At 40.9% G+C, this 24,977-nt stretch overlaps 1 protein-coding gene across 1 annotated transcript in view; it reads left to right on the forward strand.

The window, feature by feature from the left end:
* klf12b (Kruppel like factor 12b) overlaps positions 1-24,977 on the forward strand; it is a 232,040-nt gene that overhangs the window by 196,269 nt on the left and 10,794 nt on the right. Inside the window, exon 5 of the mRNA XM_014163779.2 lies at positions 18,814-18,971. Coding sequence (XP_014019254.1) covers positions 18,814-18,971 — 158 coding nt within the window. The remainder of the gene's footprint in view (positions 1-18,813; positions 18,972-24,977) is intronic.

Raw genomic sequence — 24,977 nt, forward strand, 5'->3', positions numbered from 1 at the left:
AGCATAATCGCAAAACTTTCAGAAGCAACCACTGTATGTATAGTGTGTTTTAAGCCTATCCCAAACCTTAAACCTTACCTTAACCATTCTGATTTAATACCTAACCTTAAGATGTCAGTGTCAATGCCTAAAAGTAACCTTTAACACTTCGAAATGTGACTTTTGGAACAACAAAAATGTTTTGTTTGAGAAACATGGATGAACGTCTAATTCTCATGTGAGACTGTGAGAGATAGTTGCCTTTGAAGCCCATTCAGATGATCAGAACCAAGGCTTCATCGTCTGCTCTCCTGCCCTAAAGCCATAAAGTTCCAGACACAGAACTACAGTCATATGTCCCTGCCCAGACTCTGTACCGTTACCCGTCAGACTGGCCAGACTAATAATATTGTCGGTGTTGCACTGTAATTAAGTTTAACTAGTAGGAAACACAGAACACACACACACACACACACACACACACACACACACACACACACACACACACACACACACACACACACACACACACACACACACACACACACACACACACACACACACACACCCTGTTATTTAGACTAACTGTTAGGGAAACTATTCCAGGACTGTGTTCCTGTGTTAAACCCCCACTAATGATGTTCCCTCAGTAAATACACCAGTTTCCCTCTTCCAAAATGACTCACTTTCCCTTACATAGTACCAAATAGGGAATAGGGTGCCATTTTGGACACAGGCATACAGTACTCTGCATTTATGCTGCTTTTCAACTGTGACACCAGTGTTACACTTTCTTATATACCCTGATGTTATACTAGGAAAATTGTGTTTCCATAGCTACAGATGTCAGATCTTAACTTGATCACTCTTTTGTTGCTGAGAATTTGAGCAGAACTCTTTCTCTCCATGTGGGGGCAATTGAGTCATTGGTATCAGAGCTTGCTATCAAAATTATATTCTTCTCTCGCTTGCTCAAAAAGCTAGGCCTAGCTTCTATTACTGCAACATTAAAATCTATCTGAAATGCAGCCATACACATCAACAACCGTTGTTTTATATAGCTTAATAACACAAGATAGCTATTGGTCTCCACTAGGCTATGACGTAAAAGTGTCTAGTGTATCCTAAGGTTACGAATGAACTGTCAAAATGTAGTTCAATTGTGGCCTGGAGTGGTCCAGGTGCGTAAATATAGGCCTACTGTGTTATTAAAGGCCTACGTGGGTTCGATTCTGGACCATTCCCTTCTGGCAAATAACTCAATCCCTCCGATTGACTTGATTTAGTTACAGTTTCAAATTTGGACAGCCCAGGGATATTTTACCCCTGATCTTGATAATAAATGACCATACCAGACACTTTTGGATAACATACAGTGCATTCAGAATGTATTCAGACCCCTTGACAATTTCCACATTTTGTTAGATTACTGCCTTCTTCTAAAATGGATTAAATAAAATGTTTGCTCCTCAATCTACACACAATACCCCATAATGACAAAGCGAAAAAAAATGTTTTAAATGTGTGCAAATGTATATTTACAGAAGTATTCAGGCCTTTTGATATGAGACTCGAAATTGAGCTCAGCTACATCCTGTTTGCATTAATTATCCTTGTTTCTACAACTTGATTAGAGTCCATATGTGGTAACTTCAATTGAATGGACATGATTTGGAAAAGGCACACACCTGTCTATTTAAGGTCCCACAGTTGACAGTGCATGTCAGAGCAAAAACCAAGCCCCTAGGTCGAAGGAATTGTCTGTAGAGCTCTGAGACAGGATTGTGTCGAGGTACAGATCTGGGGAAGTGTACGAAAACATTTCTGCAGCACTGAAGGTCTCCAAGAACACAGTGGCCTCCATCCTTCTTAAATGGAAGAAGTTTGGAACCACCAAGACTCTTCCTATAGCTGGCTGCCCGGCCAAACTAAGCAATCGAGGGTGAAGGGCCTTGGTCAGGGAGGTGACCAAGAACTCGATGGTCACTCTGACAGAGCTCCAGAGTTCCTCTGTGGAGATGGGAGAAACTTCCTGAAGGACAACCATCTCTGCAGCACTCCACCAATCAGGCCTTGATGGTGCAGTGGCCAGACCGAAGCCACTCCTCAGTAAAAGGCACATGACAGTCCACTTGGAGTTTTCCAAAAGGACCTAAAAGACTCTCAGACCATTTATTTTATTTATTTCACCTTTATTTAACCAGGTAGGCAAGTTGAGAACAAGTTCTCATTTACAATTGCGACCTGGCCAAGATAAAGCAAGCAGTTTGACACATACAACAACACAGAGTTACACATGGAGTAAAACAAACATACAGTCAATAAGATAGTAGAAAAATATGTCTATATACAAAGTGAGCAAATGAGGTGAGATAAGGGAGGTAAAGGCAAAAAAAGGCCATGGTGGCGAAGTAAATACAATATAGCAAGTAAAACACTGGAATGGTAGATTTGTAGTGGAAGAAAGTGCAAAGTAGAAATAGAAATAATGGGGTGCAAAGGAGCAAAATAAATAAAATAAATAAATACAGTAGGGGAAAGAGGTAGTTGTTTGGGCTAAATTATAGATGGGCTATGTACAGGTGCAGTAATCTGTGAGCTGCTCTGACAGTTGGAGCTTAACCTCTTGGGGCTAGGTGGGACGCTAGCGTGCCACCCGTGGTGCACTCCATCAACAGCAGGTGCATTTCAAGAGCGGCAAATTTGAATCCAAATAAATGTCAAAATTCAAATTTTTCAAAAATACAACTATGTTACACCATTTGAAAGATAAACATCTCCTTAATCTAACCACGTTTTACGATTTCAAAAAGGTTTTACGGCGAAAGCATAAATTTAGAGTATGTTAGGACAGTACATTTACAAGAGTTGTGTGTAATGTTTTGTCAAGTCAAAGACAGGGTCACCAAAACCATAAAACCAGCTAAAATGATACACTAACCTTTTACAATCTCCATCAGATGACACTCCTAGGACATTATGTTAGACAATGCATGCATTTTTAGTTCTATCAAGTTCATATTTATATACAAAAACAGCGTTTTACTATGGCATTGATGTTGAGGAAATCGTTTCCCTCCAATAACCGGCAGTCAAGTCAGCGTCACAAATTAAATAATTAAAATTAGAAAACATTGGTAAAATATTATATTGTCATTTAAAGAATTATAGATTTACATCTTTTGAACGCAATCAACTTGCCAGATTTAAAAATAACCTTACTGGGAAATCACACTTTGCAATAATCCGAGCACTGTGCCCAGAAAAATACGCGTTGCGATACAGACTAGACGTCATGTTGGGGAGATCTAAAATCGAAAATACTATGTAAATAATCCATTACCTTTGATTCTCTTCATCAGATGTCACTTCCAGGTATCACAGGTCCATAACGAATGTAGTTTTGTTCAAAAAAGCTCATCATTTATGTCCAAAAATCTCCGTCTCGTTAGCACATGATGTAAGCCAGCCGGACTTCTCGTCATGAACGAGGGGAAAAATATATTTCCGTTCGGTTCAAACATGTCAAACGTTGTATAGCATAAATCATTAGGGCCTTTTTTAACCAGAACATGAATAATATTCAAGGTGGACGAATGCATAGCCTTTTATAACGTATTGGAACGAGGGTACCCAACATGAAGTAGCGCCAGGTGTCTAATGGGACATCACCGTTCCATGGCTCTTGTTCGATCAGATCTCCCCTCCAGAAGACTCAAAACACTTTGTAAAGGCTGGTGACATCTAGTGGAAGCAATAGGAAGTGCCAAAATATTCCTAAACCCCTGTGTTTTTCAATGGGATAGGTTTAAAGTCAATACAACACATCAGGTATCCACTTCCTGTCAGAAAATGTCTCAGGGTTTTGCCTGCCAAATGAGTTCTGTTATACTCACAGACACCATTCAAACAGTTTTGGAAACTTTAGAGTGTTTTCTATCCATATATAATAACTATATGCATATTCTAGTTACTGGGTAGGATTAGTAACCAGATTAAATCGGGTACATTTTTTTTTATCCAGACGTGCAAATGCTGCCCCTAGACCCAACAGGTTAAAGCTAGTGAGGGAGATAAGTGTTTCCAGTTTTAGAGATTTTTGTAGTTCGTTCCAATCATTGGCAGCAGAGAACTGAAAGGAGAGGCAGCCGAAGGAGGAATTGGCTTTGGGGTGACCAGAGAGATATACCTGCTGGAGCGCGTGCTACAGGTTGGTGCTGCTATGGTGACCAGCGAGCTGAGATAAGGGGGAATTTTGCCTAGCAGGGTCTTGTAGATGACTTGGAGCCTGTGGGTTTGGCGACGAGTATGAAGCGAGGGCCAGCCAACGAGAGCGTACAGGTCGCAGTGGTGGGTAGTATATGGAGCTTTGGTGACAAAACGAATGGCACTGTGATAGACTGCATCCAATTTATTGAGTAGGGTATTGGAGGCTATTTTGTAAATGATATCGCCAAGTCGAGGCTCGGTAGGATGGTCAGTTTTACGAGGGTATGTTTGTCAGCATGAGTGAAAGATGCTTTGTTGCGAAATAGGAAGCCAATTCTAGATTTAACTTTGGATTGGAGATGTTTTATGTGAGTCTGGAAGGAGAGTTTACAGTCTAACCAGACACCTAGGTATTTGTAGTTGTCCACATATTCTAAGTCAGAACCGTACAGAGTAGTGATGCTGGACGAGCGGGCAGGTGCAGGCAGCGATCGGTTGAAGAGCATGCATTTAGTTTTACTTGTATTTAAGAGCAGTTGGAGGCCACGGAAGGAGAGTTGTATGGCATTGAAGCTCGTCTGAAGGGTAGTTAACCTGTTATGGCTAGGGGGCAGTATTTTCACGGCTGGATAAAAAAACGTACCCGATTTAATCTGGTTACTACTCCTGCCCAGTAACTAGAATATGCATATCATTATTGGCTTTGGATAGAAAACACTCCAAAGTTTCTAAAACTGTTTGAATGGTGTCTGTGAGTATAACAGAACTCAAATGGCAGGTCAAAACCTGAGAGATTCCTTTACATCTAGACGTTCCGCTAGCGGAACACCTGCTCCAATATCCAATGATAGGCGTGGCGCGAATTACAAATTCCTCAAAAATAAAAAAAACTTCAATTTAGGAGTAGTAACCAGATTAAATCGGGTACGTTTTTTATCCAGCCGTGAAAATACTGCCCCCTAGCCATAACAGGTTAATCTGACCACACTGTCCGATTTCAAAAAGGCTTTACAACGAAAACAAAACATTAGATTATGTCAGCAGAGTACCCAGCCAGAAATAATCAGACACCCATTTTTCAAGCTAGCATATAATGTCACATAAACCCAAACCACAGCTAAATGTAGCACTAACCTTTGATGATCTTCATCAGATGACAACCCTAGGACATTATGTTATACAATACATGCATGTTTTGTTCAATCAAGTTCATATATCAAAAACCAGCTTTTTACATTAGCATGTGACGAGCATGTGACTAGCATTCCCACCGAACACTGCCGGTGAATTTACTAAATTACTCACGATAAACGTTCACAAAAAGCATAACAATTATTTTAAGAATTATAGATACAGAACTCCTCTATGCACTCGATATGTCCGATTTTAAAATAGCTTTTCGGTGAAAGCACATTTTGCAATATTCTCAGTAGATAGCCCGGCATCACAGGGCTAGCTATTTAGACACCCAGCAAGTTTAGCACTCACCAAAGTCAGATTTACTATAAGAAAAATGTTATTACCTTTGCTGTCTTCGTCAGAATGCACTCCCAGGACTTCTACTTCAATAACAAATGTTGGTTTGGTCCCAAATAATCCATCGTTATATCCAAATAGCAGCGTTTTGTTCGTGCGTTCAAGACACTATCCGAAAGGTTAAATAACGGTGACGAGCATGGCGCAATTCATGACAAAAAAATTCTAAATATTCCATTACCGTACTTCGAAGCATGTCAACCGCTGTTTAAAATCTATTTTTATGCCATTTTTCTCATAAAAAAGCGATAATATTCCAACCGGGAATCTGCGTTTAGGTAAACAGACGAAAGAAAATAAAGCATGGGGTCGACTCGGGCACGCGCCTAAGCCCATAGTACTCTGATCGGCCCCTTGCCAAAAGCGATAATGTGTTTCAGCCAGAGGCTGCCTCGATATCGTTCAGCTTTTTCCCGGGCTCTGAGAGCCTATGGGAGCCGTAGGAAGTGTCACGTTATAGCAAAGATCCTCAGTCTTCAATAAAAGAGCCAAGATGAAACACAACTTGTCAGACAGGCCACTTCCTGCATGGAATCTTCTCAGGTTTTGGCCTGCCATATGAGTTCTGTTATACTCACAGACACCATTCAAACAGTTTTAGAAACTTTAGGGTGTTTTATATCCAAAGCCAATAATTATATGCATATTCTAGTTACTGGGCAGGAGTAGTAACCAGATTAAATCGGGTACGTTTTTTATCCGGCCGTGTCAATACTGCCCCCTAGCCCTAACAGGTTAAAAAATATATAACTTTTAACCTCTATGGGCTAGGTGGGACGCTAGCGTCCCCCCCGTGGTGCACTCCATCAACAGCAGGTGCATTTCAAGAGCGGCAAATTTGAATCCAAATAAATGTCAAAATTCAAATTTTTCAAACATACAACTATTTTACGCCCCTTTGAAAGATAAACATCTCCTTAATCTAACCACGTTTTACGATTTCAAAAAGGTTTTACGGCGAAAGCATAAATTTAGAGTATGTTAGGACAGTACATTTACAAGAGTTGTGTGTAATGTTTTGTCAATTCAAAGACAGGGTCACCAAAACCATAAAACCAGCTAAAATGATGCACTAACCTTTTACAATCTCCATCAGATGACACTCCTAGGACATTATGTTAGACAATGCATGCATTTTTAGTTCTATCAAGTTCATATTTATATCCAAAAACAGCGTTTTACTATGGCATTGATGTTGAGGAAATCGTTTCCCTCCAATAACCGGCAGTCAAGTCAGCGTCACAAATTAAATAATTAAAATTAGAAAACATTGGTAAAATATTATATTGTCATTTAAAGAATTATAGATTTACATCTCTTGAACGCAATCAACTTGCCAGATTTAAAAATAACCTTACTGGGAAATCACACTTTGCAATAATCTGAGCACTGCGCCCAGAAAAATACGCGTTGCGATACAGACTAGACGTCATGTTGGGGAGATCTAAAATCGAAAATACTATGTAAATAATCCATTACCTTTGATTCTCTTCATCAGATGTCACTTCCAGGTATCACAGGTCCATAACGAATGTAGTTTTGTTCAAAAAAGCTCATCATTTATGTCCAAAAATCTCTGTCTTGTTAGCACATGATCTAAGCCAGCCGGACTTCTCGTCATGAACGAGGGGAAAAAATATATTTACGTTCGTTCAAACATGTCAAACGTTGTATAGCATAAATCATTAGGGCCTTTTTTAACCAGAACATGAATAATATTCAAGGTGGACGAATGCATACTCTTTTATAACGTATTGGAACGAGGGTACCCAACATGAACTCGCGCGCCAGGTGTCTAATGGGCCATCATCGTTCCATGGCTCTTGTTCGGTCAGATCTCCCTCCAGAAGACTCAAAACACTTTGTAAAGGCTGGTGACATCTAGTGGAAGCAATAGGATGTGCCAAAATATTCCTCAGCCCCTGTGTTTTTCAATGGGATAGGTTTAAAGGTAATACAACACATCAGGTATCCACTTCCTGTCAGAAAATGTCTCAGGGTTTTGCCTGCCAAATGAGTTCTGTTATACTCACAGACACCATTCAAACAGTTTTAGAAAATTTAGGGTGTTTTCTATCCATATGTAATAAGTATATGCATATTCTAGTTACTGGGTAGGAGTGGTAACCAGATTAAATCGGGTATGTTTTTTTATCCAGCCGTGTCAATACTGCCCCCTAGCCCTAACAGGTTAACAAGGCACACCTGTTAATTGAAATCCATTCCAGGTGACAACCTCATGAAGCTGGTTGAGAGAATGCCAAGATTGTACAAAGCTGTCATCAAGGCAAAGGGTGGCTACTTTGAAGAATCTTATTTTGCTTACTACATGATTCTATATGTGTTATTTCATACTTTTGATGTCTTCACTATTATTCTACAATGTAGAAAATAGTAAAAAATAAAGAAAATCTCTTGAATGAGTAGGATTCTAACGCTAACTCTGTATTAGTGGATTCGGCTATTTCAGCCACACCCGTTGCTGACAGCTGTATAAAATCGAGCACACAGCCATGCAATCTCCATAGACAAACATTGGCAGGAGAATGGCCTTACTGAAGAGCTCAATGACTTTCAAAGTAACACAGTCATAGGATGCCATCTTTCCAACAAGTCAGTTCATTAAATGTGCCGGTCAATTGTACATGCTTTTATTGTGAAGAGGAAATGTCTAGGAGCAACAACAGCTCAGCCACTAAGTGGTAGGCCACACAAGCTCACAAAAACGGGACCGCCGAGTGCTGAAGCACGTAACGCATAAAAATCGTCTGCCATCGGTGTCAACACTCACTACCAAGTTCCAAATTGCCTCTGGAAGCAACGTAAGAAGCTGTTTTTCATGGTTCAAGCTAGGCCCCTTAGTCCCGAATCTTAACGCTACTGCATACAATGACATTCTAGACGGATCTGCGTTTTCAACTTCGTGGCAACAGTTTGGGGAAGGCCCTTTCCTGTTTCAGCATGACAATTCCCCTGTGCACAATGCGAGGTCCATACAGAAATGGTTTGTCTAGATTGGTGTGGAAGAACTTAACTGGCCTGCACAGAGCCCAGACCTCAACCCCATCAAACACCTTTGGAATGGATTTGGAATGAATTGTGAGCTAGGCCTAATCGCCCAACATCAGTGCCCAACCTCACTAATGCTCTTGTGGCTGAATTGAAGCATGTCCGGGCAGCAACGTTCCAACATCTAGTGGAAATCCTTCCTAGAAGAGTAGAGGCTGTTATAGCAGCAAAGGTGGGACCAAATCCATATTAATACCCATGATTTTGGAATGAGATGTTCAACGAGCAGGTGTCCACATACCTTTGGTACTGTAGTATATATAAAGGAAGAGAAGCTTAGGCTTAATCCCGAGGAGATAGACATGTGCATTTTATATTTATGTCAGATGTCTACAGCGTATACAGAAGGAGGGTAATTTGTACATTTTCGACCTGAATATTTTGTATGGAGATAAGCACTATATTGTTAAAGTATAGGAGTAACTCTGGTTAGCCTGAAACAGTCTTTCTCACCTCAAATTCAACTGTCTGAGTCAGTTGGAGTGCCTGCAGTAGCTAAAGCTTAATAATAGCCACACCATAAAAAACCATCACAATCATTTCTACATTTTATTAGGGTAATATCAAAAGTAAGACAAGCCATTGCTTGTAGGGAAAACGTAAACCATTGTGATGCTACAACAGCCCTTTCTTTCCATGGTAGAGCATCCTCACCTGGCTGATAGTGGACAGTTTCAGCAGGATCTAAATGACAGGAAAATGGTGCTGGATCACATGGAGGAGCTGCTGGAGTTAACCACAAACACAAAGCAATGGCGTTGGTCAGGTGGGTTGGAAAATAAAATAGATTTGTTGAAAGGCACACTGTCAGGTTGGGATTAGATGAACCCGAAACTAATATACAGGGCCTAGGGAAAGTATTCAGACCCCTTGACTTTTTCCACATTTTGTTACATTACAGCCTTATTCTAAAAAATGATTACATTTTTTTTTCTCTCAACAATCTACACGCAACACCCCATAATGACAAAGCAAAAACAGGTTTTTAGAAATGTTTAGAAATGCATTACAAATCAGTACTCAGAGCCTTTACTCAGTACTTTGTTTAAGCACCTTTGGCAGTGATTACAGCATCGAGTCTTCTTGGGTATGGACGCTACAAGCTTGGCACACCTGATTGGGGGAGTTTCTCCCATTCTTCTCTGCAGATACTTTCAAGCTTTGTCAGGTCGGATGGGGAGAATTGCTGCACAGCTATTTTCAGGTCTCTCCAGAGATGTTCGATCGGTTTCAAGTCCGGGCTCTGGCTGGGCAACTCAAGGACATTCAGAGACTTGTCCCAAAGCCACTCCTGCGTTGTCTTGGCTGTGTGGTCATTGTCTTGTTGGAAGGTGAACCTTCACCCCAGTCTGGGGACCTGAGTGCTCTGGAGCAGGTTTTCATCAAGGATCTCTCTGTACTTTGCACTGTTCATATTTGCCTTGATCCTGACTAGTCTCCCAGTCCCTCCCGCTGATAAATATCCCCACAGCATGATGCTGCCACCACGATGCTTCAGCGTAGTGGTGGTGCCAGGTTTCCTCCAGATGTGACACTTGGCATTCAGGCCAAATAGTTCAATCTTGGTTACATCAGACAAGAAAATATTGTTTCTCATGGTCTGAGAGTCTTTAGGTGCCCTTTGGCAAACTCCAAGTGTGCTGTCATGTGCCTTTTGCTGAGGAGTGGCTTCAGTCTGGCCACTCTACAATAAAGGCCAGATTGGTGGAGTGCTGCAGAGATGGTTGTCCTTCTGGAAGTTTCTCCCATCTCCACAGAGGAACTCTAGAGCTCTATCAGAGTGACTATCGGATTCTTGGTCACCTCTCTGACCAAGGCCCTTCTCCCCCGATTGCCCTGTTAGGCCGGGCGGCCAGCTCTAGGAAGAGCCTTGGTGGTTCCAAAACTTCTTCCATTTAAGAATGATGAAGGCCACTCTGTTCCTGCAGAAATTTTTGTGTACCCTTCCCCAGATCTGTACCTCGACACAATCCTGTCTCGGAGCTGATTCGACCTCATGGCTTGGTTTCTGCTCTGACATGCACTGTCAACTGGGACCTTATACAGACAGGTGTGTGCCTTTCCAAATCATGTCCAATCATTTTAATTTTCCACAGGTGGACTCCAATGAAGTTGTAGAAACATCTCAAGGATGATCAATGGAAACAGGATGCACTTGAGCTCAATTTTGAGTCTCATAGCAAAGGGTCTGAATACTTAAGTAAATAAGTTATTTTCGTTTTTTTCTTAAATAGGTTTGCAAAATAAAAGTTTCTTCTTTGTCATTATAGGGTATTGTGTAGATTGCTGAGAATTTTTATGTATTTAATCCATTTTAGAATAAAGCTGTAACGTAATAAAATGTGTACAAAGTCAAGGGGTCTGAATACTTTCTGAAGGCACTGTAAACTTATATAGAACATAATATATCCAAAATAACTAATCTAATTGTCGCGTCCTGACCAGTAAAAGGGGTTGTTTGTTATTGTAGTTTGGTCAGGGCGTGGCAGGGGGTGTTTGTTTAGTGTGTTTCGGGGTTTTTTGGGCAATGTTCTATGTTAGTATATTTCTATGTCTGTGTCTATTTAGTCTAATTCTATGTTCAGGGGTTTTTTGGTTTGGCCTTCAATTAGAAGCAGCTGTTCTTCGTTGCTTTTAATTGGAGGCCATATTTAACTCTTGAAACACTGGTCCCGCATGCGGGATCAAAATCCAGCGAAAAATCAGAGCGCCATATTCATAACCTAACCATAACCAAATCTAATAATTTTTTTTTCTGAAACATAGAACTATTTTACACCGTTTTATAGATACACTTCTCCTGAATCTAACCACATTGTCTGATTTCAAAAAGACTTTACAGCAAAAGCAAAACATTACATTATGTTAGGAGAGTACATGGGCAAAATAGCCACACCGCCATTTTCCGACCAACCACATGCATCACAAATAACCAAAAAACAGCTAAATGAAGCACTAACCTTTGACAATCTTCATCGGATGACACTCCTAGGACATCATGTTACACAATACATGCATTATTTTGTTCGATAAAGTTCATATTTATATATAAAAACAGCATTTTACATCGGCGCGTGACGTTCAGAAAATATTTTCCCTCAAATGCATCCGGTGAATCAGCGCTACAATTTACAAAATTACTATTCGAAAACATTTTTAACCTGTTATGGCTAGGGGGCAGTATTTTCATGGCTGGATAAAAAACGTACCCGATTTAATCTGGTTACTACTCCTGCCCAGTAACTAGAATATGCATATAATTATTGGCTTTGGATAGAAAACACCCTAAAGTTTCTAAAACTGTTTGAATGGTGTCTGTGAGTATAACATAACTCATATGGCAGGCAAAAACCTGAGAAGATTTCATGCAGGAAGTGGCCTGTCTGACAAGGTGTCGTTCTTCTTGTCTCTGTTTATTGAAGAGTGAGGATCTTAGCTGTCCCGTGACACTTCCTACGGCTGCCATAGGCTCTCAGAAGGCGGCAAAACGCTGAATCGTGGCTTTGCAGGCTCTGGCTGAAACAAAGTAGCGCGTTTGGGTAGTGGCTGGTTACAGTACTGTGAGACTCAGGCTCGTGCCCGCGTCGACCGAAAGCTTTGTTTTCTTTCCTCTGTTTAGCTAAATGGACATTCCCGGGCCGGAATATTATCGCTTTTTTACGAGAAAAATGGCATAAAAATGGATTTTAAACAGCGGTTGACATGCTTCGAAGTACGGTAATGGAATATTTAGATTTTTTTTGTCACGAATTGCGCCATGCGCACGACCCTGATTTACCATTTCGGATAGTGTCTGGGACGCACGAACAAAACGCCGCTATTCGGATATAACGATGGATTATTTTGGACGAAACCAACATTTGTTATTGAAGTAGCAGTCCTGGGAGTGCATTCTGACGAAGACAACAAAAGGTAATCAAACTTTTATAATAGTAAATCTGATATTGGTGAGTGCTAAACTTGCCGGGTGTCTAAATAGCTAGCCCGTGATGGCTGGGCTATGTACTTAGAATATTGCAAAATGTGCTTTCACCAAAAAGCTATTTTAAAATCGGACATATCGAGTGCATAGAGGAGTTCTGTATCTATAATTCTTAAAATAATTGTTATGCTTTTTGTGAACGTTTATCGTGAGTAATTTAGTAAATTGTTAGCAAATTCCCCGGAAGTTTGCGGGGGGTATGCTAGTTCTGAACGTCACATGCTAATGTAAAAAGCAGTTTTTTGATATAAATATGAACTTGATTGAACAAAACATGCATGTATTGTATAACATAATGTCCTAGGTGTGTCATCTGATGAAGATCATCAAAGGTTAGTGCTGCATTTAGCTGTCTTCTGGGTTTTTGTGACATTATATGCTAGCTTGAAAAATGGGTGTCTGATTGTTTCTGGCTTGGTACTCTGCTGACATAATCTAATGTCAAACATGTCAAACGTTGTATAGCATAAATCATTAGGGCCTTTTTTAACCAGAACATGAATAATATTCAAGGTGGACGAATGCATACTCTTTTATAACGTATTGGAACGAGGGTACCCAACATGAACTCGCGCGCCAGGTGTCTAATGGGCCATCATCGTTCCATGGCTCTTGTTCGGTCAGATCTCCCTCCAGAAGACTCAAAACACTTTGTAAAGGCTGGTGACATCTAGTGGAAGCAATAGGAAGTGCCAAAATATTCCTCAGCCCCTGTGTTTTTCAATGGGATAGGTTTAAAGGTAATACAACACATCAGGTATCCACTTCCTGTCAGAAAATGTCTCAGGGTTTTGCCTGCCAAATGAGTTCTGTTATACTCACAGACACCATTCAAACAGTTTTAGAAAATGTAGGGTGTTTTCTATCCATATGTAATAAGTATATGCATATTCTAGTTACTGGGTAGGAGTGGTAACCAGATTAAATCGGGTATGTTTTTTTATCCAGCCGTGTCAATACTGCCCCCTAGCCCTAACAGGTTAACTAGGGTAGAGAAAGGGAGATGAATGGGATGGGAAGGGAGAGGCTACCTCTGAGTAGAGTGCTGTCAATATACGTTCAAGTCAAATGTGTCTGCGTGTGTGTCTCTGCCTGCCTGACTGCCTGTGAGTCAGTTGCTACATAGTCTACCTCAGTCTGTAGAGTGTTGCATGGCGATGAACATAGCTCCTACTTCTGCTGGCGGAATTCTTCCTGGCCTCAGCGATGGTCAGCAGACTGCACTGAGGGGTGAAGGACAGCAGGGGGATCTGATAGGTGCTCACCTCTCATGCAACAGAAATGTTGAATGCAGAATAAACCATCTCATGGTGAATGGATGTACAATAAATAAATCCTTGCCAATAGTTGAGCAGAGCTGCTTTTGCTAGGCTAGATCCAGATTTGTTTGTCCACTTAACCACATCTACTAATCATAGACCAAACTGAAGATAAATCAAATCAAACTATATTTGTCACATGCGCCGAATACAACAAGTGTAGACCTTACCGTGTCAATGTAAATAGTCAGGTGGCCATTTGTAACGTTCACCGTAAAGATGGAACCAAGGAATGTATGAACTCATCTTCTTTTATTGAAGGACGGTGAACACAAAACAAAATAATGACACAATGACGACGAAGACAGTCCTGTCAGGCTAAACACTAAACACGGAACAACTACCCACAAAAACCCATGAAAAAACCCCAACTAAATAGGACCTTCAATTAGAGGCAACAAGGAACAGCTGCCTCCAATTGAAGGTCAACCCAATAAACTAAACACAGAAATAGAATAACTAGACACCGCTATTTGGATATAACTATGGATTATTTGGAACCAAACCAACATTTGTTATTGAAGTAGAAGTCCTGGGAGTGCATTCTGACGAAGAACAGCAAAGGTAATCAAACTTTTCTAATAGTAAATCGGAGTTTGGTGAGTACCACACTTGGTGGGTGTCAAAATAGCTAGCCTGTGATGGCCGGGCTATCTACTCAGAATATTGCAAAATGTGCTTTCACCGAAAAGCTATTTTAAAATCGGACATAGCGAGTGCATAAAGGAGTTCTGTATCTATAATTCTTAAAATAATTGTTATGTTTTTTGTGAACGTTTATCGTGAGTAATTTAGTAAATTCACCGGAAGTTTGCGGTGGGTATGCTAGTTCTGAACGTCACATGCTAATGTAAAAAGCTGGTTTTTGATATAAATATGAACTTGATTGAACAAAACATGCATGTATTGTATAACATAATGTCCTAGGATTGTCATCTGATGAAGATCATCAAAGGTTAGTGCTGCATTTAGCTGTGGTTTGGGTTTATGTGACATTATATGCTAGCTTGAAAAATGGGTGTCTGATTATTTCTGGATGGGTACTCTGCTGACATAATCTAATGTTTTGCTTTCGTTGTAAAGCCTTTTTGAAATCGGACAGTGTGGTTAGATTAATGAGAGTCTTGCCTTTAAAATGCTGTAAAATAGTCATATGTTTGAGAAATTGAAGTAATAGCATTTCTAAGGTATTTGAATATCGCGCCACGGGATTACACTGGCTGTTGAGTAGGTGGGACGCAAGCGTCCCACCTAGCCCATAGAGGTTAACTAGCCAGCATCAGCTGCGCAAAGGTGGGTTGTGACAGTGGCGCAAGAGAGGAAGGGTTCTACCCTCAGCTTGGAACCTCATTGAGACCCAGTTTGTTTTGTTTGTAGTAAAAAGTGTGCACTGGAGCCGTTCAACAGGCTAGTAATAGGGGTTGCAACAATTGCGGTGGATACTTTTAGAAAGAGAGGGTCAAATAGGATGCAAATTTCTGACTGAAAAAGCTAGCCTTTGCTTTCCTAAGTGACTTTGTATATTGGTTCCTAACTTCCCTGAAAAGTTGCATTTCGCGGGGGCTATTTGATGCTAATGCAGTACGCCACAGGATGTTTTAGTGCTGGTCAAGGGCAGTCAAGTCTGGAGAGAACCAAGGGCTATATCTGTTCTTAGTTCTACATTTTTTGAATCAGCCATGCTTATTTAAGATGGTGATGAAAGCACTTTTAAAGAATAACCAGGCATTTTCTACTGATGGAATGAGGTCAAAATCCTTCCAGGATACCCGGGCCAGGTCGATTAGAAAGGCCTGCTCACTTAAGTGTTTTAAAAGGTGTGCCATGTTAAAAGTTATGTTGTGGAATTTCTTTCCTTCTTAATGCGTTTCAGCCAATCAGTTGTGTTGTGATAAGGTAGGGGTGGTATACAAAAGATAGCCCTATTTGGTAAAAGACCAAGTCCATATTATGGCAAGAACAGCTCAAATAATCAAAGAGAAATGACAGTCCATCATTACTTTAAAACATGAAGTTCAGTCAAAATGGAACATTTCAATATCTTTGAACATTTCTTCAAGTGCAGTTGCAAAAACTATCAAGCACTATGACAAAACTGGCACTCATGGGGACCGCCACAGGAAAGGAAGACCCAGAGTTGCCTCGGCTGCAGAGGATAAGTTCGTTAGAGTTACCAGCCTCAGAAATTGCAGCCCAAATAAATGCTTCACAAAGTTCAAGTAACAGACACATCTCAACATCAACTGTTCAGAGGAGACTGCGTAAATCTGGCCTTCATGGTCAAATTGCTGCAAAGAAACCACTACTAAAGGACACCAATAAAAAGAAGAGACTTGCTTGGGCCAAAAAACACAAGCAATTTGTATCTAACCAGGCAAGTCAGATTGAACAAATTCTTATTTACAATGACGGCCTACCCCGGCCAAACCCTAACTATGCTGGGCCAATTGTGGGACGCCCTATGGGACTCCCAATCACAGCCGGTTGTGATACAGTCTGGAATCGAACCAGGGTGTGTCGTGATGCCTCAAGCACTGAGATACAGTGCCTTAGACCGCTGTGCCACTCAAAAGCCCATAGACATTAGACTGGTGGAATTTCGTCCTTTGGTCTGATGAGTCCAAATTTGAGATTTTTGGTTCTGACCGCCGTGTCTTTGCAAGACACAGAGTAGGTGAACGGATGATCTCTGCATGTGTGGTTCCCACCGTGAAGCATGGAGGAGGAGGTGTGATGGTGTGGGGGTGCTATGCTGGTGACACTGTCTGTGATTTATTTAGAATTAAAGGCACACTTAACCAGCATTGCTACCACATAATTCTGCAGCGATACGCCATCCCATCTGGCTTGCGCTTAGTGGGACTATCATTTTGTTTTTCAACAGGACAATGACCCAACACACCTCCAGGCTGTGTAAGGGCTATTTGACCAAGAAGTAGAGTGATGGAGTGCTGCATCAGATGACCTGGCCTCCATAATCACCCGACCTCAACCCACTTGAGATGGATTGGGATGAGACGGACCGCGGAGTGAAGGAAAAGCAGCCAACTAGTGTTCACCATATGTGGGAAGTCCTTCAAGACTGTTGGAAAAGCATTCCAGGTGAAGCTGGTTGCGAGAATGCCAAGAGTGTGCAAAGCTGTCATCAAGGTCGTGGCTACTTTGAAGATTATAAAATCTTAAATATATTTGAATTTGTTCAACACTTTTTTGTTTACTACTTGATTCAATATGTGTTATTTCAGTGTTTTGATGTCTTCACTATTATTCTACAATGTGGAAAATAGTAAATATAAGGAAAAACCCTTGAATGGGTAGGTGTGTCAACTTTTGACTGGTACTGTAGGTATGGGTAAAGTGACTAGGCAAAATGATAAATAATTAACAGTAGCAGCAGCGTACCGCATGTGATGAGGCAAAAAGGGTCAATGCAGATAGTCCGGGTAGCTATTTAGCTGTGTGTGGGTGTGTGTATGTGTGTGTGTGTGTGTGTGTGTGTGTGTGTGCGCGTGTGTGTAAGGGCACGCATGTGTGTGCAACATGACCGTAGCGTTGTGTTAGTAGAGTGATTGTTTAGTATGTGAGCTAAGCAGAACTGCTAACCATTACTGGAAGCACATATTGCTGATGACACATGTCAATACTGTCTGCATTTCCCAACACAGACACACACACACATACTCTAGCTAGTGGCTTAATTGTGATAAATTGTTCTCCATGTACTGACTACTAATTTTGAAAGGAAATGTCATGGAAAATGTAATGGATGATATAGACAACACAACAGTCATTATGTTTATTGAACTGCATGAATAAAATAAATATGAAACTGTCTTCAGATGATTGATAAACCTATAGGAATGGTCAAAATAACAGTCTTACCTCATCCAGTTTCCTGTGCCGTCCCACTGGGCACACACTGGTTGAATCAACGTTGTTCCCATATCATTAAAAAATATATATGTTAAACTAACGTGGAATAACCCATCTGTGCCCAGTGGGTTGTGGGGGTTTCTAACAAGGTGCAAGAGCACCATCTAAAGTCAGTTGAAATGTTTTAACAATATCTCTGAATGAACATGTCATAACATGTTGTGAAATATGATCTTGAATCTATTTCCAGGTATTTCTATTGGAGTAATTGGAGCTTGCTTGAAAGGTATGTGCTATCTGGGATCCTTGGGATGTCCCTACCCATTGAAGTTGACATGTAAAATGGTTAAGGTAAGGGTTAATGTTAGGGTTAGATAACGGTTGTGGTTATGGTTAGGGTAAGGGTAGTGGTTAAGGTTCAAGTTTAGGGTAGGGACATCCAAGGATCCCGGATAGCACTGACCTTGGGTGAAATGTGTCAAACATTACATACAAGTGCTAGGATGTTTTTGAAGGATAAATGTACATGTGTATCCAAGGGAAGGGAAAGTTACCCGATAGTTCAAAAGATACTTCAAAAGATTGTTTGCTTTTCAGTCTACATTCTCCACCATATGTTGAATAGATACTCCTATATGCATTATCAGAAATCTACTTGCCTCAATTAATATAATGGCACTATTGATAGAATTACGGTAGTCAAGGCGTACACAGTAAAGATGTCATGTTGGGTTTTACTCATTAAGAATGGATCATTGTCTTACAGTTAATATCCAAATTAGTAATGTAAATGAAAGATGCTGAAGATGCTCCTCTTATGATCCACCATTTTCTCTCTTGTTGCAGTTCCATGTCACCATTCAGTATTGAGAGCATACGCCGCCCCCGGAGGTCAGAGTCGCCCGACTCCAAGAAGAGACGCATCCACAGGTGTGACTTTGAGGGCTGCAATAAGGTCTACACCAAGAGCTCCCATCTAAAAGCACACCGGAGGACGCACACAGGTCAGTGTGTGTGTGTGTGTGTGTGTGTGTGTGTGTGTGTGTGTGTGTGTGTGTGTGTGTGTGTGTGTGTGTGTGTGTGTGTGTGTGTGTGTGTGTGTGTGTGTGGCTTCACCAATTTAATACAGTTCTCTTCATCAATTAAAGGCATGGTCTCTTCCTGAATAATAATGTTTTCTGTAGCGCTAATATGCATGGTAAGTGAATACACATGGAAGTTGCTTCACAATATCTGTAAACACAACAAGTAACCTGGACTCAGGGGCAGACGCTACATGGTAAAAGTAAATCCAGGAGACTCCAATTAATATGATATGTTATGTTTCGTATGGTATGTATTCATTTGTGGATGTCCATCATCCATTATGTATGATATGTTATCTTTCGTATGGTATGTATTCATTTGTGGATGTCCATCATACATTATGTATGATATGTTACGAATTACAATTTATATGATATGTTACGAATTGCAATTCATACAATATGTTAAGAATTTGCTAAATGTGTGATATGTTACAAATTCCAATTTGTTGTTGCTAAAGTTAGCAAGTTGGTTAAAGCTAATGTTAGCTATGTGGCTAAGGTTTAGGGTTAAAATCAAATCGAATGTTATTTGTCACATGCGCCGTGAAATGCTTACTTACAAGCCCTTAACCAACAGGGCAGTTCAAGAAATCGAGTTAGGAAAATATTTACTCAATAAAAATAAGGTAAAAATAAAAACTGAAACAGTAGAATTACATAACAATAAGGAGGCTATATACAAGGGGCACTGGTACTGAGTCAATATGCGGGGCTACAGGTTAGTCGAGGTAGTTTGCACATGTAGGTAGGGGTAAAGTCACTATGCATAGATGATAAACACCAAATAGCAGCAGTGTAAAAACAAAGGGGGTGTCAATGTAAATAGTCTGGGTGGCCATTTGATTAATTGTTCAGCAGTCTTATAGCTTGGAGGTAAGAAGCTGTTTTGGACCTAGACTTGGTGCTCCTGTACCTCTTGACATGCAGTAGCAGAGAACAGTCTATAACTAGGGTGGCTGGAGTCTGACAAATTTTTGGGCCTTCCTCTGACACTGCCTGGTATATAGGTCCTGGATGGCAGGAAGCTTGGCCACAATGATGTACTGGGCCGTACGCACTACCCTTTGTAGCGCCTTACGGTCAGATAACGAGTAGTAGCCATACCAGGTGGTGATGCAACCGGTCAGGATGCTCTCAATGGTGCAGATGTAGAACTTTTTGAAGACCTGGGGACCCATGCCAAATCATTTCAGTCTCCTGAGGGGGAAAAGGTGTTGTCGTGCCCTCTTCACGACTGTCTTGGTGTGTTTGGACAATGACAGTTTTTTGGTGATGTGAACACCAAGGAACTTGAAACTCTCAACCCACTCCACTTCAGCCATGTCGATGTAAATGGGGGCCTGTTCGGCCCTCCTTTCTTTGTAGTCCACGATCAGCTCCTTTGTCTTGCTCACATCCTGGAGAGGTTGATGGCCTGGCACCACACTGACAGGTCTTTGACCTCCTCCCTATAGGCTTTCTCATCATTGGCGGTGATCAGGCCTACCACTGTTGTGTCATCAGCAAACTTAATGATGTTGTTGGAGTCGTGCATGGCCACTCAGTCGTGGGTGAACAGGGAGTACAGGAGGGGACTAAGCATGCACCCCTGAGGGGAACCGGTGTTGAGGATCAGAGTGGAAGTCCAGGATCCAGTTGCAGAGGGAGGTGTTTAGTCCCTAGATCCTTAGTTTAGTGATGAGCTTTGTGGGCACTATGGTGTTGAACAATGAGCTGTAGTCAATGAACAGCATTCTCACATAGGTGTTCCTTTTGTCCAGGTGGGAAAGGGCAGTATGGAGTGCGATTGAGATTGCGTAATCTGTGGATCTGTCGGGGTGGTATGTGAATTGGAATGGGTGTAGGGTTTCAGGGATGATGGTGTAGTTCTGCGCCATGACCAGTCTTTCAATGCACTTCATGGCTACCGACGTGAGTGCTACGAGGCGGTAGTCATTTTTAGGCAGGTTACCTTCGTAGTCTTGGGCACAGGGACTATGGTGGTCTGCTTGAGACGTGGGTATTACAGACTCATTCAGGGAGAGGTTGAAAATGTCAGTGAAGACACTTGCCAGTTGGTCCGCGCATGCTTTGAGTACACACCCTGGTAATCCGGCTGGCCCCGCAGACTTGTGAATGTTGACCTGTTTAACCTCTCTAGGGTATGGGGCAGTATTTTGACATCCGAATGAAAAGCATGCCCAGAGTAAATTGCCTGTTACTCAGGCCCAGAAGCTAGGATCTGCATATAATTGGCAGATTTGGATAGAAAACACTCTAAAGTTTCCAAAAATTCTTAACATAATGTCTGTGAGTATAACAGAACTCATATGGCAGGCGAAAACCTCAGAAAAATCCATCCAGGAAGTGGGATTTCTGAAGTTTGTAGTTTTCAATTTAATGTCTACACAGTATCCGATGGCTGTGGGGTCAGATTGCGCTTCCTATGGCTTCCACTAGATGTCAACAGTCTTTAGAAATTGTTTCAGGCTTGTATTGTGAAAAATGAGTGAGTAAGAGCACTGAGAGTGAATGGACTGTCTGATGTCCCAGAGTTGTTTGTTGCAAATGGCCGAGAGCGTGTCGTGTGTTATTTTTCCTTTTCTATTGACAACGCTATTGTCCGGTTGTAATATTATTGCGTATTTATGACAAAAACAACCTGAGGATTGATTCTAAACATCGTTTGACATGTTTCTACGAACTTTACCTGTACTTTTTTTACTTTTCTTCTGCCTGTTGTGCCAGGAGGTTTTTGGATATAAAGAGGAACTTTGTCGAACAAAACAAACATTTATTGTGTAACTGGGAGTCGTGTGAGTGCAACCATATGAAGATCATCAAAGGTAAGTGATTAAGTTTATCGCTATTTCTGACGTTTGTGTCACACCTGCCTGGTTGAAAAATTATTTTCATGTGTTTTGTATGAGGGACGCTGTCCTCAGATAATCGCATGGTGTGCTTTCGCCGTAAAGCCTTTTTAAAATCTGACACTTTGGCTGGATTAACAAGAAGTTAACCTCTCTGGGCTAGGCGGGACGAATTCGTCCCACCTACGCAACAGCCAGTTGAATCCCGTGGCGCAATTTTCAAATACCTTAGAAATACTATTACTTCAATTTCTCAAACATATGACTATTTTACAGCATTTTAAAGGCAAGACTCTCATTAATCTAACCACACTGTCCGATTTCAAAAAGGCTTTACAACGAAAGCAAAACATTAGATTATGTCAGCAGAGTACCCAGCCAGAAATAATCAGACACCCATTTTTCAAGCTAGCATATAATGTCATAAAAACCCAAACCACAGCTAAATGCAGCACTAACCTTTGATGATCTTCATCAGATGACAACCCTAGGACATTATGTTATACAATACATGCATGTTTTGTTCAATCAAGTTCATATTTATATCAAAAACCAGCTTTTTACATTAGCATGTGACGTTCAGATCTAGCACACCCCCCGCAAACTTCCGGGGAATTTACTAACAATTTACTAAATTACTCACGATAAACGTTCACAAAAAACATAACAATTATTTTAAGAATTATAGATACAGAACTCCTCTATGCACTCGATATGTCCGATTTTAAAATAGCTTTTTGGTGAAAGCACATTTTGCAATATTCTAAGTACATAGCCCAGCCATCACGGGCTAGCTATTTAGACACCCAGCAAGTTTAGCCTTCACCAAAATCAGATTTACTATTACAAAAGTTTGATTACCTTTGTTGTCTTCGTCAGAATGCACTCCCAGGACTGCTACTTCAATAACAAATGTTGGTTTGGTCCAAAATAATCCATCGTTATATCCAAATAGCGGCATTTTGTTCGTGCGTTCCAGACACTATCCGAAATGGTAAATCAGGGTCGCGAGCATGGCGCAATTCGTGACAAAAAAAATCTAAATATTCCATTACCGTACTTCGAAGCATGTCAACCGCTGTTTAAAATCAATTTTTATGCCATTTTTCTCGTAAAAAAGCGATAATATTCCGACCGGGAATCTCCTTTTAGGTAAACAGAGGAAAGAAAACAAAGCTTTCGGTCGACGTGGGCACGAGTCTGAGTCTCACAGTACTGTAACCAGCCACTACCCAAACGCGCTACTTTGTTTCAGCCAGAGCCTGCAAAGCCACGATTCAGCTTTTTGCCACCTTCTGAGAGCCCATGTGAGCCGTAGGAAGTGTCACGTAACAGCAGAGATCCTTTGTAATGGATAGAGATAATCAAGAAGGGGAAGAAATGGTCAGACAGGGTACTTCCTGTACAGAATCTTCTCAGGTTTTGACCTGCCATTTGAGTTTTGTTATACTCACAGACACCATTCAAACAGTTTTAGAAACTTTGGAGTGTTTTCTATCCAAAGCCAATAATTATATGCATATTCTAGTTACTGGGCAGGAGTAGTAACCAGATTAAATCGGGTACGTTTTTTATCCAGCCGTGTCAATACTGCCCCCTAGCCCTAACAGGTTAACCTCTTGACGGTCGCCTAGGATAGGGGGCACCACAGCGCATTTTGAAAAATATTCGTGCCCATTTTAAACGGCCTACTACTCAAACTCAGAAGCTAGGATATGCATATAATGAATACTTGTGGATAGAAAACACCCTAAAGTTTCTAAAACTGTTTGAATGGTGTCTGTGAGTATAACAGAACTCATATGGCAGTCAAGACCCCGAGACAGATCGAAACAGGAAGTGGAATTCTGAATTGCGAACTCAACTTCATCACATTGCCTATTAATCACACCGTGAGCTATGGTTCATTGAGCACTTCCTATTGCTTCCACTAGATGTCCCCAGTCTTTACAAAGTGATTTGAGCCATCTACTGTGAAAACTGAATGAATGAGACGCTGTGGAAAATGGTCACACGGAGAGGGCCATCACCATTATGACGCCGGCGCCCCTGGTTACCCTCCCCTTTCGAAACGTTTTGAAACACAATGCAATCATCCCTCTTGAATCTCATTGGAGCTCTCGTTGAAAAAGGCCCTAAAGATTTATGTTATACAACGTTTGACATGTTTGAACGAACCTAAATAAGAAAAAAATGCATTTTGTTGAAAGAGTAGCCCCGCGCACATCGGAACTTTTGGTGAAGCCTTCAGAACGCGCTAACAAGAACAAGCTATTGGGACGTAAAGGATTAACTTTTTCGAACGAAAATACATTTGTTGTGGACCTGGGATTCCTGGAAGTGCCTAAGGATGAAGATAATCAAAGGTAAGGGATTATTGACAATAGTATACAAGACTAGATGTGATATGCGATTGTTCCAAGATGGCTAGCCTATTGCTATTGCTAGCCTATTGTTCTGAGTATCGCATCCCCTTTTAACGCAAAGTGTGATTACCCAGTAAAGTTATTTTTAAATCTGGCATTACAGGTGCTTTCAAGAGATATTCATCTATAAATCTTAGAATGACAATATTACATTTTAAAAATGTTTTCGAATAGTAATTTAGTAAATTGTAGCACTGTTTCACCGGATGCATTTGAGGGAAAATAGTTAGTCAACGTTACGCGCCGATGTAAAATGCTGTTTTTATATATAAATATGAACTTTATCGAACAAAAGAATGCATGTATTGTGTAACATGATGTCCTAGGAGTGTCATCTGATGAAGTTTGTAAAAGGTTAGTGCTGCATTTAGCTGTTTTTTGGTTATTTGTGATGCATGTGGTTGGTCGGAAAATGGCTATGTGGCTACTTTTACGATATACTCCTCTAACATAATCTAATGTTTTGCTTTTGCTGTAAAGCCTTTTTGAAATCGGACAACGTGGTTCGATTCAGGAGAGGTGTATCTATAAAACGATATAATTTGAGAAAAAAAATTGAAACAAAAAAATAAATACATTTTGTTATGCTAATGGCGATATGATTTTTCGCTGGATGTCCGCACAGGGGTTAAGCTTTATTTTGATGT

Source organism: Salmo salar, chromosome ssa21, assembly GCF_905237065.1.
Source record: "Salmo salar chromosome ssa21, Ssal_v3.1, whole genome shotgun sequence".
NCBI lineage: Eukaryota > Metazoa > Chordata > Actinopteri > Salmoniformes > Salmonidae > Salmo > Salmo salar.